At 40.8% G+C, this 13220-nt stretch overlaps 1 protein-coding gene across 4 annotated transcripts in view; it reads right to left on the bottom strand.

The window, feature by feature from the left end:
• Positions 1-5273: 5273 nt before the first annotated feature.
• RBM33 (RNA binding motif protein 33) overlaps positions 5274-13220 on the bottom strand; it is a 102418-nt gene continuing 94471 nt past the window's right edge. For all 4 annotated transcript variants that reach the window (XM_053967297.1, XM_053967304.1, XM_053967319.1 and 1 more), the window contains 2 exons: positions 12270-12358; positions 5274-12071 (listed from right to left, as the gene is read on the bottom strand). In XM_053967297.1, the coding sequence (XP_053823272.1) occupies positions 12023-12071; positions 12270-12358 (138 nt within the window). In that variant the 3' untranslated portion in view covers positions 5274-12022. The remainder of the gene's footprint in view (positions 12072-12269; positions 12359-13220) is intronic.

The following is a 13220-nucleotide window of genomic DNA, read 5'->3' as shown; positions in this document are numbered from 1 at the left end:
TAGTTCAACATCAGTTCCTGGAAAAATTATGGGAAAGACTATACTGAGGAGGCAATGCCTACTGAAAGGCATTTAAGGAATGATACAGTCACCAGGCACCATCACTGCGGGTTCACACGGGGAAAGTCCTGTCCTCAGGGTTCATGTTTTAGCAGACACACGAAGCTGGGGGAGCTGCTGGGCCACGCTGGTGACCAGGAGCTTGTGAGGAACTGATGATGGGTGGGAAGACACAGGCCTTTCCTGCTTGGGTCTTTTAGTTTGATGGGTTGGCTGGGTTTGCTTGCGGGACTTTTGGGTTCTTTTAGGGTATTTTTAGGCTTTTTGGGGTATTTATTGATACTATTTTGATAAGACAAGTACTTCTGTGCTCAGTAAATCACCTGCTTCATTTAAGCACCTTGAGAGGAGGGGAAAGCAAGGATGCTGCCAGGTATGAGATGCTCAGAGGATGCTGCCTCTGGGGCTCAGCAATCTCTTACACGCTGCCTTGTGTGCCCACCCCATCTCCTCTGAGGCCAAACCGAGGGGGAGAAGCCAAGTAGGCAGCACCCCTTAGCTGGAGGAGGCCACACTGGTGACACCGTGCACTCACTGTCACAACCCGCAGGACCTCGAGCACTTCACGGGTTAAATTCTCACCTCAAAATGCAGAGTCTCTCCAGAAACAGCCACAAAAAAGAGGAGCAATGAAACAGAGAGTGATGCCGAGCCTCACTGAGCTGCTCCCTCACTGCTGAGGCTCCACAAAGCCCTGATTGCACCACGGTGGCTCACGGCAGCCATCTGGTGACCACAGTCTTCATCTTCTACAGACACGGGCGAGGGATGGCAGTGACGGGGACAGAGTCCTGTCAAGCTGCCAACAGAGCCTCCTCCCACCCTCCCGAGCTGCCCTGAGATGGTACCTGTTTCCCTCAGGCAGCACAGCACAGCCCTGGAGGGGCTCTTGCACAATAACAATTAATTAGATTTCAGATACATCATTTTCAACGTATCCAGTGTTTGCCTTGTCATCAAATCAGTGACAGAGCTAACAGAGCCAGGGAAATACATTCAAGCCATTGCCATCATGCTTTTGTGTTTGACTTCATATGTGTTTCTTGCATACTCAAAATATTTAGGGTTTGATTTGTGCGTGTGTTGTTTTTAAGGCTCCAGCACAATCTGTGAGGATGCAGGTTTAAGACTGGAGCACTACAAGCCCTTTCCCTTTCCCTTTCCCTTTCCCTTTCCCTTTCCCTTTCCCTTTCCCTTTCCTTTTCCTTTCCCCCTCTCCAGCTTTCAAACAAATGCACTCATCATATTTGTTCCTTGCAATTGATTGGACAAGAAGAAAAAAAGCCAGGTGCTTTTAGATCTTAATGCACATCTCTGCAATAAGAAACACGAGGGCTCTTGCTTTGAAATAAAACAGGCTAAGAGACACTTGCCAGTTTTAATCAATAATGCAGGGAATATCTTTGCTCTGGGCTCATTTATGCAAGAAGTTGCGTCAGGATTTTGAGCCTCCCCGGGAGCAGAAGGGCAGGAGGGATGTGCTGAGTCACGGAAGGACATCACCCTGTGCAAGAAAACCTTGGTGCAGGATGTTGGCACGGGGTTCAAGCTGCCAAGATGTGGCACAAAAACTGTCGGAAAGGATCCTGCCTGCTCCGGGACAGCCCCTTCATCAGCAGCATTCACAGTGTGAGGACCCATTTCACCTCCCTGAGAGGGGGTAATTATTTCTTGTCAGTTAGACTCAATCACTGAACTCCACACAGCTGGTGGCAGAGAACCATTTAGCCTCATTTACCACCCTGATAGCCTTTTAGCTCTTCCACATTTCACACGGTCTCTGCCATTTCACCCATAAATTCTTCTTAAAAAAAAAAAATCATAAAAATTTATGAGGGGAAAAAAAAAGGGCATAAAATGGAGGCAGCTAAGAGAAAAGGTACTAAAATTTTCAAATGAAGATGAGGTTACGTACCCCCAGCTGTTTCAAGTGCAGTGATTGAGGGTCTGGCTGATGAGGGATGATTACATTCCTCCTGCCCCTCACCCCCATTAAAAGCAGTGTGCATCCTTCCTCTGGATAGGGCTGATTAACAGTAGCACAGGGAAGACTTGCAAACAACCACATCTTCCCTGTTTTGATGCAATCCCTGAATTTTCCTGACTTAAATTAAGGAGCACAAGCCCTCTGCAATAAGCCAGCACCTTTAAACAGTCTGAAAGGTTTAAAGCAGGAGGAACTGTGGGTATCACTTTGCAGAGAGACCCTTTTGTGGCAGTATTTAAGATGGAAAATATACAGAGAAATTATCTTCTCATCAGTTAATTGGGATTTGGCTGCCAGGACTGGTTTTGCCACACAGAAGTCCAGGCTAGAAACAGAAAAGGACATATTTACAATGCCAGGGTTCTCAGACTGTATCCAATCCCCACGATTCAGATTTTGCATCCAGCTACTGTTTGCAGAAGTGCCAGTTTCAATAATAATGTTAACAATGATAGCAATAATAATATTTTTAAATAAGCAAATTATACAAAGTGATGAAGAATTGACTGAGGGCTGAAGGAGCAGCCAGGCATCCCAAACCCCTGAATAGCTTTTGAATCTTATCAAAACAAGTGAAAGAGTTGCCTTCTCCTTTTTTTCTTCGAAGCTTTTAGCCATTTCCCCATTTCTCAAGTCCTGCAGTGGGATCCATGGTGATGAAGGCTGTGGAAGGCACCTGACTCACTGCACAGATAAACATAGGAAAGTCTCCCAAACACCCCTCCCTCTGCTCTTACTGGCTTCGCTGCATGTAAAGACTGTACAGGAACACCACAGTTACAGAAGGCACAGCCTAATTTGTTTGAGACCCTAGAAAACAGGATTGGAAAAGGCTGTGGGCCTATGCAGTCCATCCTCATGCTGTCTTAAAATCCTTTTTATGAAAGGAGAATCCTCTCCTCAGTAATTGAATGAAAAGATTGTTAATTAGGTAACAATCAGTGGCATACAGGACTAGAATCAGAAGAAATAGAAATGCTTAATTCCCATTTTCTCTCCACAGCATTCCTAATGCCAACAGCATCGCCACAGAACAATTTTCCTGGTCAGCATCTTTATTTTTTCACCAGTTGAAGGCACACATTCCCCTGGGATCTTTTCAGAACAGCACAGATGGGTGAAAATATTTAATGCATATTCAGCAGTTACCAGAATTGACATCTGAAACCAAGGAGCAGTGGCACCGTGTGACCAGTCAATTCTCATTGAACCCAGCTAAGGATGTTTTCTGTAGCTTCAGCCCTGGTCTTTGAAAGGCTGAATGTGTAGAGCAAAAGCAGAGGAAATCTTTGATAGATGAACCATTTAAAAAAATCTTCCCAAAATAAATATTCACAGGGTGTTACCACTTATGGCAGTGGGGAGGTGGTTGATTTGGTTACAATTTTTGAAGTCCAGCACTAAATCTTCATACCACACATACACATGCTAATAACTCAATTCTGGAAGTGCCTGATGCATCCAGCCTAAAAAGGCAGCAGTCTTTTTCCTCATAGATCACCCCATCTATAGATCAGGTATCTGCAATTAATTCACTGCTCTTCCTCTTTTCCCAGTGACTCTTACAGCAAAAATCCTTATTTATTAATGCCATAGTGCATAGCTTTGCACTTTGCAAGATTAAATCGAATCTCACCTCTATGATTCTAATTCTCTAGCTCATCCAATTCCTCTAAGATACTCTGATCCTCCTCCTCAGCTGAGCCCTCCCTCATCTGTCTCCCAGCACGCTTGGTGAGCACGCTCCAACTTGTCCTGCCCAAATCATTACAAATTAATTAAGGTCAATCAAGACCAATTTTTGAAGCACACAACTAGGCATTTCAAGATTTGATTTTAAAGGTTTGTTTGCACCTCCCTTGGTCACTCCCTTTTCATCCCCTCAGTAACCACTTCTTAGCCACATTGATTTCATCCCTCTCTCCCTGGCTGTCAGCCTTCCAGCTCTCAAAGCACATCCCTGCATGAATCCTACAATCTTACAAAATCACAAATTCCTCAGCAGAACATTTAACTTCTGAAGATCAACAGACTTCTATGCCCAATCTTCACCTGCCCTCTTGAAAAGGGAGCTGTGCAATGTTCAATCCATTCAGGTTAGGGCAGGAGTGGACTGGAGTCAAGGCTCAGTGGTGCTTCAACTTCACTAAAACATAAATTCCTGCCCCAAGACCACAGACTGCTAGGGGCAGGGAAAGGTGGTTCAAGGAAGTGAGGAGATAGGACTCATTAAGTTTGGGGTTTGAGGGATTTTGGTGAGGTTTACTTTGGTTTGGAGGAGATGTGTAAGAGGTGATGTACTTTGTCCAAAGGAGGAGATGTGGAAGAGGCGATGATGCAGTCGGATATTTACAGTGTGCTCCTATTGTTAATACATGACAAAATCACAGGTTGAAAACTAAGTTGTAACTTTGCTCACAAAGATGGCTCCCTATTTAAATCACTCAGAGGCAATTTTTTAACCCTGATGAGCCTTCTGAGGTCACTGTGTTGGTGTGCCCTCCTTCAGGCTACCAGCAGAACAAACCACTTGGGGTGTCGTTAGTCTGCCCCACATAACGAGGTTCTCTTGAGATCCACCCCAGTGATTGTGTGACAAGCTAGAAATGCTTCCCTGGAAATGTATACACTGCATCACAGCTGCCACTTCCAGTGATGCCAGGATTTTTACATTTAACTTTGTGAACAATGTTAACAGACTACTAAAAATCCCTATGAAGTGCAAGACAGCTGATTCTGACCTCTTTCCTTGATCTACAGTAGAACAGTGGAATTAGCCTCCATTTATGTTGATATAATTGTGTTCAGGAAGTAACTGATGGCTACCAAACTGAGCTTGCCAAGAGCTCCTCTTTATGGCATGAATTAAGATAAGTAATATTTGAAAGTAGAGCTCTTTCTTTAGACATGTCAGTATGGCTAAAAAGCACCAGAAAATCTTTAACACTCACAAGCTTTCCTCCTGTATGTATGTTATCTCTTTAAAAAGACACCCCTCTTATTTTCCAGACCCTTTGAACTAGCCACACAAGCACAAGTTCCTTTTACCCTCAGCCACTTTTGTTCCATCTGGGGCACCTTTACACAGCTGGTGAAGAACCCTGCCCTATGCTGCTGATGTAAAAATAAGCCCAGAGATGATACCATAATAAAAATTGTAAAATAATCCAGTGTGTGAAGCCTTTTTTGACAAGTCTGAAGTTGTACATCAAGCAACAACGCAGGAAATTATAAAAATCGGGTTTTATTGACATATTTTAGGTACAATAAATATATTTACATGTTCACATTTCAAACATGGAAATACATGTAAAAAACTTGTACACGAGATCATCTTTGTGTTTCCATTTTTACACTCACTCAAACAGGTACGACAAAGATCTCTTATGCACGTGGAGGATTTGGTATAGTCCAGTATTACACTCAAGCAATCAGCAGTGCACACCTTGTGCAGATGATGCTGTAGAAAACATGAGGCAGACGCACTCCCAGTGCAGTCAGCATGATACAGTCGGCTGCTGAATTTATATCCTGAACTGCTAATAAACAAACTCTGCAATCCAGATTAGAGCAGTACATTTGAAATGATTCTCAAAACACCCAGATACAGATATATATGTGTATATATATATATATTTATATACACTGCTTAGGACTTTACAGGTTAGGAAGGATCACATTCAGTAATAGTAATAGGAGGTAGAATCGTGTCGACAGTGTTGGTATTTCTACGTGGCAATAACAAAAAGTGCTATTACTATCACTGAATTCAAGAACAGAGCTCCTGAAAAAGTGAAAAGGATAAAACAGTTGTTAATCCTGTTCAGCCTGGCTAAATGCTCAAGCATGTAAAGGAAATGTCTACCTTCCCCAGCATGGGTAAAACTGCAAAGCAAGAGTGTTAAGTGGTGCTTCTCCAATGCTCGGGATGGGCAGCATGGCCTAAGGGGTGATACCTGTATCAAAGCAACCTCAACTTCAAGCACCAGAGTCTGCAAAGGAAAGTATGGTAGGGGGGATTTCAGGGCAGGACATCTTGGGTTCAAATACCCTCAAAAGAGCTGGAAGAACAGAAAACAGAGCAAAAGATTGAATGCAATACACTCAGTAAAAAAATCAGAGAGATGAACAGGGAGTGAGAAGGGCAGGAACATAACAAGGACAGAAATGGAAATGGAAAAATGGGGGCAAATGAGATGAAAATGAGAAAAAGCATAACAGAGAGGCAAAGGGTACCACAGGAAAAGAGAAAGTTAACTTAATCCAGGGGCTCCTTTATAAATAAAATTATATGCAATGGTACAGAAAGTCAGCTGTGAATAAATAAGTATTAGTATCTGGTCTCTGCTGGATCTGTAAGAAAAAAATGTCTATTAATTAGAAGTTAAACTGCTGAAAGAAGTTTCATCATCTGAAAAAGAAAACCTGCAAAGAAATAGTTTTGTTATTCTCAAAACAGAGATAAAACTGCAAAGTTCCAAGCTCAGCCTGACAGACACTAGGAAAAAAATACCATGCATATTAAAATCCATTAGATACACACAAAGAAAATCCTGAACAAACACAACATCAATAAAGCAGTGTTTGAAACTGTGATCTTCCATGTGACTACACACAACATTGCAATACAGCTACATTTAACTGTACACAGGTTCTTTTACAAAAGTATTTTTAATCTGCAATACTGTTTGAAGTTTAGATGGTAAAAACCACTGAACACAAGTGCTGTTACATAAAATAAAAGCAGTGTAACCTGTTGAAAAAGTGTATCTATAAAGCCCATTTCCAGTTAGAAAAATCAGTGCATCCAACCAAGAAAGCAGAGAGCAACACAGGCACCTAAAGACCCTGTGAGATTAACTTCCCCTCGAGGTTTTCTTTAGTGCAATAAGGACCACACTTTCCACCAAAATAAGCAGAGAAGTAGAAAAGGGAGTTTGTTTGTTTGTTTGAAATTAAAAAACCCAACCCTGCCAAAAGCAGCATTATAAAGAACAAAATGATCCTTCCCAACCATATGATACCAGAAGTTGGCATACGCAAGGATCCAATATGAATCTGGTTTTGTACACAAGCCCCTGTGCTCATGTGGACAGTAAGTTATCTCCATGTTTAAAAATCAGGTTACAAAAAAACCTTACAGAAAATCCTTAGGATTTGATACTAATTTAAAATAAAATACTTTCAAGTATTATGTTTATGAATTAATTAGAGGACAAGGCATGATTTAAGGTAACATTGAAACAAAAGCTCTATGTTACCCTAAATGACCTTTATAATACAGCTAACTTTCTGCAATCTGTTCAGGATTTGTTTCCTTTACATTTAATTTCTCACCTATCACGATGCTAAAAAAAGAAACGAAAACAAAAGCACAAAAAAATGCATTAATAAAAGGTTTATGTCTCTCTGAACAAAAAATGCCTTTTTGACAGTGAACAGGTGACAACAGTTTTCTACCCTCAAGTACCTCGACTGGCATCACAGACACAGTACTACACAAAGGACAGGAAAAGCGCAATACTATGCCAGAGGACAAATCCAGGGTATCTCCCAAGCAGACAAAAAAAAAAAAAAAAAAAAAAAAAAAAAAAAAAAAGAAAAAAAGAAAAAAAAAAAAAAAAAAACAAAACCAGGCCAAAAAAATTCTCAAAAGAAGAAACCCCAGAGACTCCCACCCCCCTCTCACCCCAGCTACAAGGGTGACACCCCCACACACACACACAGCCACGCAGTTAATGAGTGCAAACGGCAGCAAGTGCCTGCAGCAGCTTCCAGGGAAACTGCATCATTTTAACCTACACAGATGAAGGATACTATGTTTAAAAAAAAAAAAAATATATCACCAAGTAAAAGGTTTTTTCTTATCCCCAGTAGCTGACGTTAAAAACAAACAAAAAAAAAAACAACAAACTTTTAAGACCTGCAAGGTTATTCTTAAATAATCTTCAGTTTTACTGAAGGCCATCTGTGTCCTTGCAGTGGAAACCTAACATAAGTGAATTGAAATGCTCAGTCTGCTTGGCATTTTAAAGGCTAAAAGGACTTCTTTACAGAAATTCAGAAACCTGAAGCAAATCTTCAGATTTAAACAGGGTGGGGAATAAACTAGATATCCAAGGATACCATGCAGAGGGAGTGCCTGCATCCACTCCTCCTTCCCAAAGTCACACTGGGGATATGTGTGGGCTGAGGACAGCATCCCTCTGGCTGTGGAAACACTACAGACCTGTCCTTGTCCCCCTGCCTGCAGCAGGGACCCTGAGTGTCCCCAGCACCACACCACAGGCTGGTGTGGCTCTGATAAGGTGTGGCACTGATAACACTGTGATGCACCAGCGTGCCACCAACCTGGCCTACATGTGAAACCCAAACTGTGAAACCAAAACAGCCCCAACTTTTGAGGACAGTATTACACCACAGACTCGATTTGTCCCTGCAAACAGCACAATGGAACAAACCCAGAGAGACCCTGTGCCTTGGTCTGACAGTGTTTCCCCTCAGAAGTTTACGGACAGAGTTGTTTTAAGGGTTTTTTTTTAATTAAAAAAAAAAAAAAAAAAGTAGAACATTCAACTAAAATACCACAGATCATATGGGTACTTCAATATTTTAGTCAAGGCAAAATATGAATAGTTATAAAGTGAATTTTCCAGTGGTACAAGATGGAAATGAAATAATTTGGAAAAAAAAAAAAAGCTGACTTCTATAGACTTCATATAACCACCTGCTAGAGTTGCCTATTTAAATAATTATAAAATTATGCTAATAAAAACTGAACAAATAATACACAGATCAGGATATATGTATTGACTTACTAGCATCTTTATAAAAATTTGAAGATATACACAAAAACACATCAACATTTATGGAACCATATCCATTTAAATTTAGATAAGACAACACAAAAAACTAACAAATAGCTAAGATGTGGTTGACTGTAAGCGCTTTGAGTAGCATTTTAATTTTAAAAGTTCAATATTTACATACTACAATAAATGCCTTCTCTTTTTTTTCCATTATGCATCGTATTGTGAATTCACTACAAAGAAAGAACAAGATAATGGTTGCAACAGATCTTCCAAGAAAGTTCACTTAAAATGCTCAGATTTAACTCTGTGCTGGAAGAGAACACATCAAGAACACGTCTGTCTAGCTTTACCTCTATTTCCTTTGGGTTTTTTTGGGAGGAGACAACAAATGGATCTAAAGGAGCTGTATCATCCAAACCAATCAATGCCAAGAGATCCACTTTAAGTTAGGATTTGAGAAGTAAGAGAACACAAAACATTTTAAAAAATGACTCACCTAATTGCTAGTTTTGCTACTGAGTTTTTTAGGATATTAGAGAGATATGGTGACAACACAGGGTGTGAGTATGTATGTATGTGTATAATAAAACAAATATAGACATACATACATATGGTAGGTTTACATGTAGGAAGGTACTCAGATACTGCAGTAAGTTGCTGAATTAATCCCCAGCAATCCACCCATACCCTGTCTATGCACAAGCATAAATCTCCTGCAACTGCTGTTAAAGAGGATGCATCTACTCATTAAACAGGCATTGCTCACGTCACTCCTTCATTTAAATAGATATGAGGCCATTTCGTGTCTTTATTCCAAAGCCACACATTTGTCTCAAAAAAAATAGAAGTTTAAAAACCCAACTGAATAAAAATTTTTAAAACTTAAGTTGGCTGAACCTCAAGCTCTTTGGGATGGATTCAAAACCCAAAGCAGGAGCGTTTCTACAAACTTCTTTGACTTTTGAATCAAACCCATATTCTTAGGCTCCAAGAAACCCTCTAACCCCAATAATGTTTGCTTCTGACAGGACAGCTGATCAACTGCAGATGTTCCTACTGCTGAACTCAGCTGCTGGCCTGTCTGGCGTTTGCATCTATCCCAGATTTCCAGGCACGCACTACTATAACTCCACTCTGAGATGTCTCCTTGTCCTGCTCACTGCAGAGAAGCTGCTCCCTAACAGTGGGATGAGCAACTGTTTAATGCCTTGTTTTAAAGAGCAGCAGTTATTTCATAACCTGAGGAGGCAGCATAGGGGTCCCAGAGCTAATGGTGTGAGGAGTCAAACAGCCTGGGGCTGATCACTCTGCAGACCTTTGGGGTTGGTCCCACTGAGCACTTCCTACCTGCAGCTCATGCTCTGCCCTGGGCTTGGCTCTACCCTGAAGCCCTAACAGCACTTCATGTACAGCAACTGTGGCTGTCATTAAACATTATGCATGAATTATACAGGTGGGTGTAAACCTCACCTCCATGAGAAGATTCTCATTCTGTTACTGTGTCTTGTCACTAAGTTTCAAATGGACTTAAAGAATATTTCCAAAGTACCATGTTATTTTATATTATTTCAATGAACAGAGAACAGGTCTACCTAGAAGACTTTTGACAGTACTTATTCCCTTATTATTTTTGGTAACTTTTACTTAATTGAAAATCTGGGCCAAAAGTGGAAGAAAGCCAATTAGGTATCTGTGCCACTAAATCATCCCCCCCCACAAAAAAGATACTATTAAAAAAAGGTACTTTAAATTTGCTTAGCTCGTGCCTTCCAGCTTGGCATGCCTATTTTGGACCTCATTTGCAGATCTTGTATTTCATACCCACAGTGTTTTTCTGCAGTCACTCAGGTAACAAACCTACATTTCTGCAAGTCCCTTCCTTCAAAAAGTAGGTGGAGTGCTTAAGAGTATTCCTAAAATAAAGCATGAAGCAAAACATCATGGTCCAAAAACTAAGGAAATGTTCATAAAAACTGGAATCCAATATAAAGATGACATTTTAATAAGTTTATTCAGAAGTAACTAAAAAACTTGTTACTTTGGCAACCCCGTCTGGATGGTTCTAACCAAAAGGAAATATTACGAATTTTACTTTGAATAAAATATAAGCTCCTTAATGTTTGCATGGCATTTTTGGGAACTGACATGTTCATCAGGAGATTCACAATGTCCTTATAGTCCTTTATGTATCAGGAACCCCACATCAAAACAAGTCCCTTCAGTTAGGTGTTTCTTATGGTTCAGCATTAATGACAAAATAAATCTCAAAGAAAAAAACCTGATGGAAATAAAGCATGAGGCAACCATGAAACACTAACCCAGAAGAACTATCAGGAATGCACCACTCTTCCTGCATAACATTTTTGAAGTGACCCACCAAATACTTCTTTTTCCTTGCATCTGGCAGAGTTATTTAAAACAACCTAATTACAACTCAGAGTTCACTACCCCACGATGCTACTGAAGGGCGAAGATCCTTGTTTTTAAAAACCAAGGGAAAATACAGCAGTGTTATTCCTCCTACACAGGATATTATGGAATAAGTGGAGTTGGAAAGAGAAAATGGAAGTCTATATTGGAATAGAAAAATGCACAGACTTATTTACAAAGATCAAAACTACAATTTTCCAGTGTCACCTCCAAAGCTTCTCAGCAAACTGCTATTCAGCAAAGCAGACCATGTTCAAATCTATGCAAGAATACCTTCTGTGCTCTCAAGTATACAATGCAACTAATTTGTTTAGAAAAATGAGTTTTCATTCAAATACCTTGCACTGAAGATAAGAGCAACCATTATCAAATATTCTTTGCTATTCTTTGAAAGTTTTTCAAATCTTTCGCTGTAACCGTTCTCTCTCAAGTCACTGCGGTCACACAGTAGGATCCTGAAGAACAATGTCTACATGCATCAAAAGCATTTTGAAAAAAAAAACCTCTATAATTCCATGTGGTTACAACAGAATGTGAAGAAACTGAACAGAAATTCCACCTTTGCAGATCCTCTCGAATTCACCTCTCCTGGAGGTCACCTTGGTGATTTCTGTAGTTCAACAGAGCAGTTACAGACTGAGCTGACAGGGCTCCCAACCCGATGGATTTTCCTCTCTGAGTCTGTAGCTCCACAGTACACTGAGGCTGGTGCAGGGGCTTCTCTCAGCAGACATCACTCCACAATCAGCGCCACGTTGATGTGGGACAGATCTATCATGTGCCTGTTAAAAGTTAAAAGAAAGTTAAAAGAAAGTTAAACGTGGTGCTCAGACTGATTTGGGCATGGAGCTTCTACGAAGGTCACTAATCAACTAATCAGATGCTTGATTGGATTAGAGAAACAGCGAGCCAGAGGAGACTGATTTTATCTTCTGAAAGGAGGGAAGGAACCACGGCGGCAGCAATGCTTAATTATTTACCTGTGGAATTTCTGTTGAAATGCTAAAGCATGTGCTGGCTCCTTGAATTTTGCTATGGCTTTCCGTTGCTGAGGAAGCATCTGTAAACTCTGCAGAGACAAAAAGCCAAAACATATTTTTAATATTCACTTCAAGATCCACTTCACAATAGTCCCTTATTTTGCATGAAATCAACTGAAATTTTGCTGTATTTCTTTATTCAGAAACATAATTCTGTTCTCTTATTTGCGTGCAATAAAAAATTAGACCAGAAACAGACTTCTGAGACTGCAGTCAGGGTCCCAGCTGATGGTGTTTGAGTTGGTGCTTTAAGCAAGTGTCCCACCTGGAAAACCCAGACTATCACTTGTTAAGCAAAGGTGACAACTCTTCAATTCAATCCACACAGATGAGCCAAACCCCACAGCCAAACTCCCACCACTTAAGAAGCATTCAACTGGTCAGAGCTCAGCTGCCCACACAAGCACCTGGAGTCATTTACCTGAGGTACATTAAGGGATCAGGGCTTTCCACAGGTTAAGAAGGGCAGAAACAGAAAAAAAGTGGTAAGTTCTCTCAACTGCACATCTTCACACTGTTTTTATAAAACAAGTGGCCAGCTTTTGGCAGACACCACCACAAAACCCCACTGAGATGGGTCCTCCACACAACACACATCTCCTCAGACAAGTCCATCTGGCACGTGCCTCCCATACCATGAGAGCAGCAGTTCACAAAGCTTTAGCTATGACAAACCCCCTACATAGTACTGAGCTCTCCAAAACTACAGCACACCTCAGCCAGGACTCTGGAGAACTCATGTCCTTATTCCCTGCTTGCTGATTCCAGAGAGCAGTCCTGTGGCCTTGGTTAAGAGGTGTTATCACACTTATGAAGATTAAAGTTTATGCTTTGCGTTAGCCCTTCAGTTATGTTAGAATAATTTTCCAAAAGGCACTTGAGAAATTCAAG

Source organism: Vidua chalybeata, chromosome 1 (genome assembly GCF_026979565.1).
Source record: "Vidua chalybeata isolate OUT-0048 chromosome 1, bVidCha1 merged haplotype, whole genome shotgun sequence".
NCBI classification, from domain to species: Eukaryota; Metazoa; Chordata; class Aves; order Passeriformes; family Viduidae; genus Vidua; species Vidua chalybeata.
This window is presented reverse-complemented; position numbering and strand designations above follow the sequence as displayed.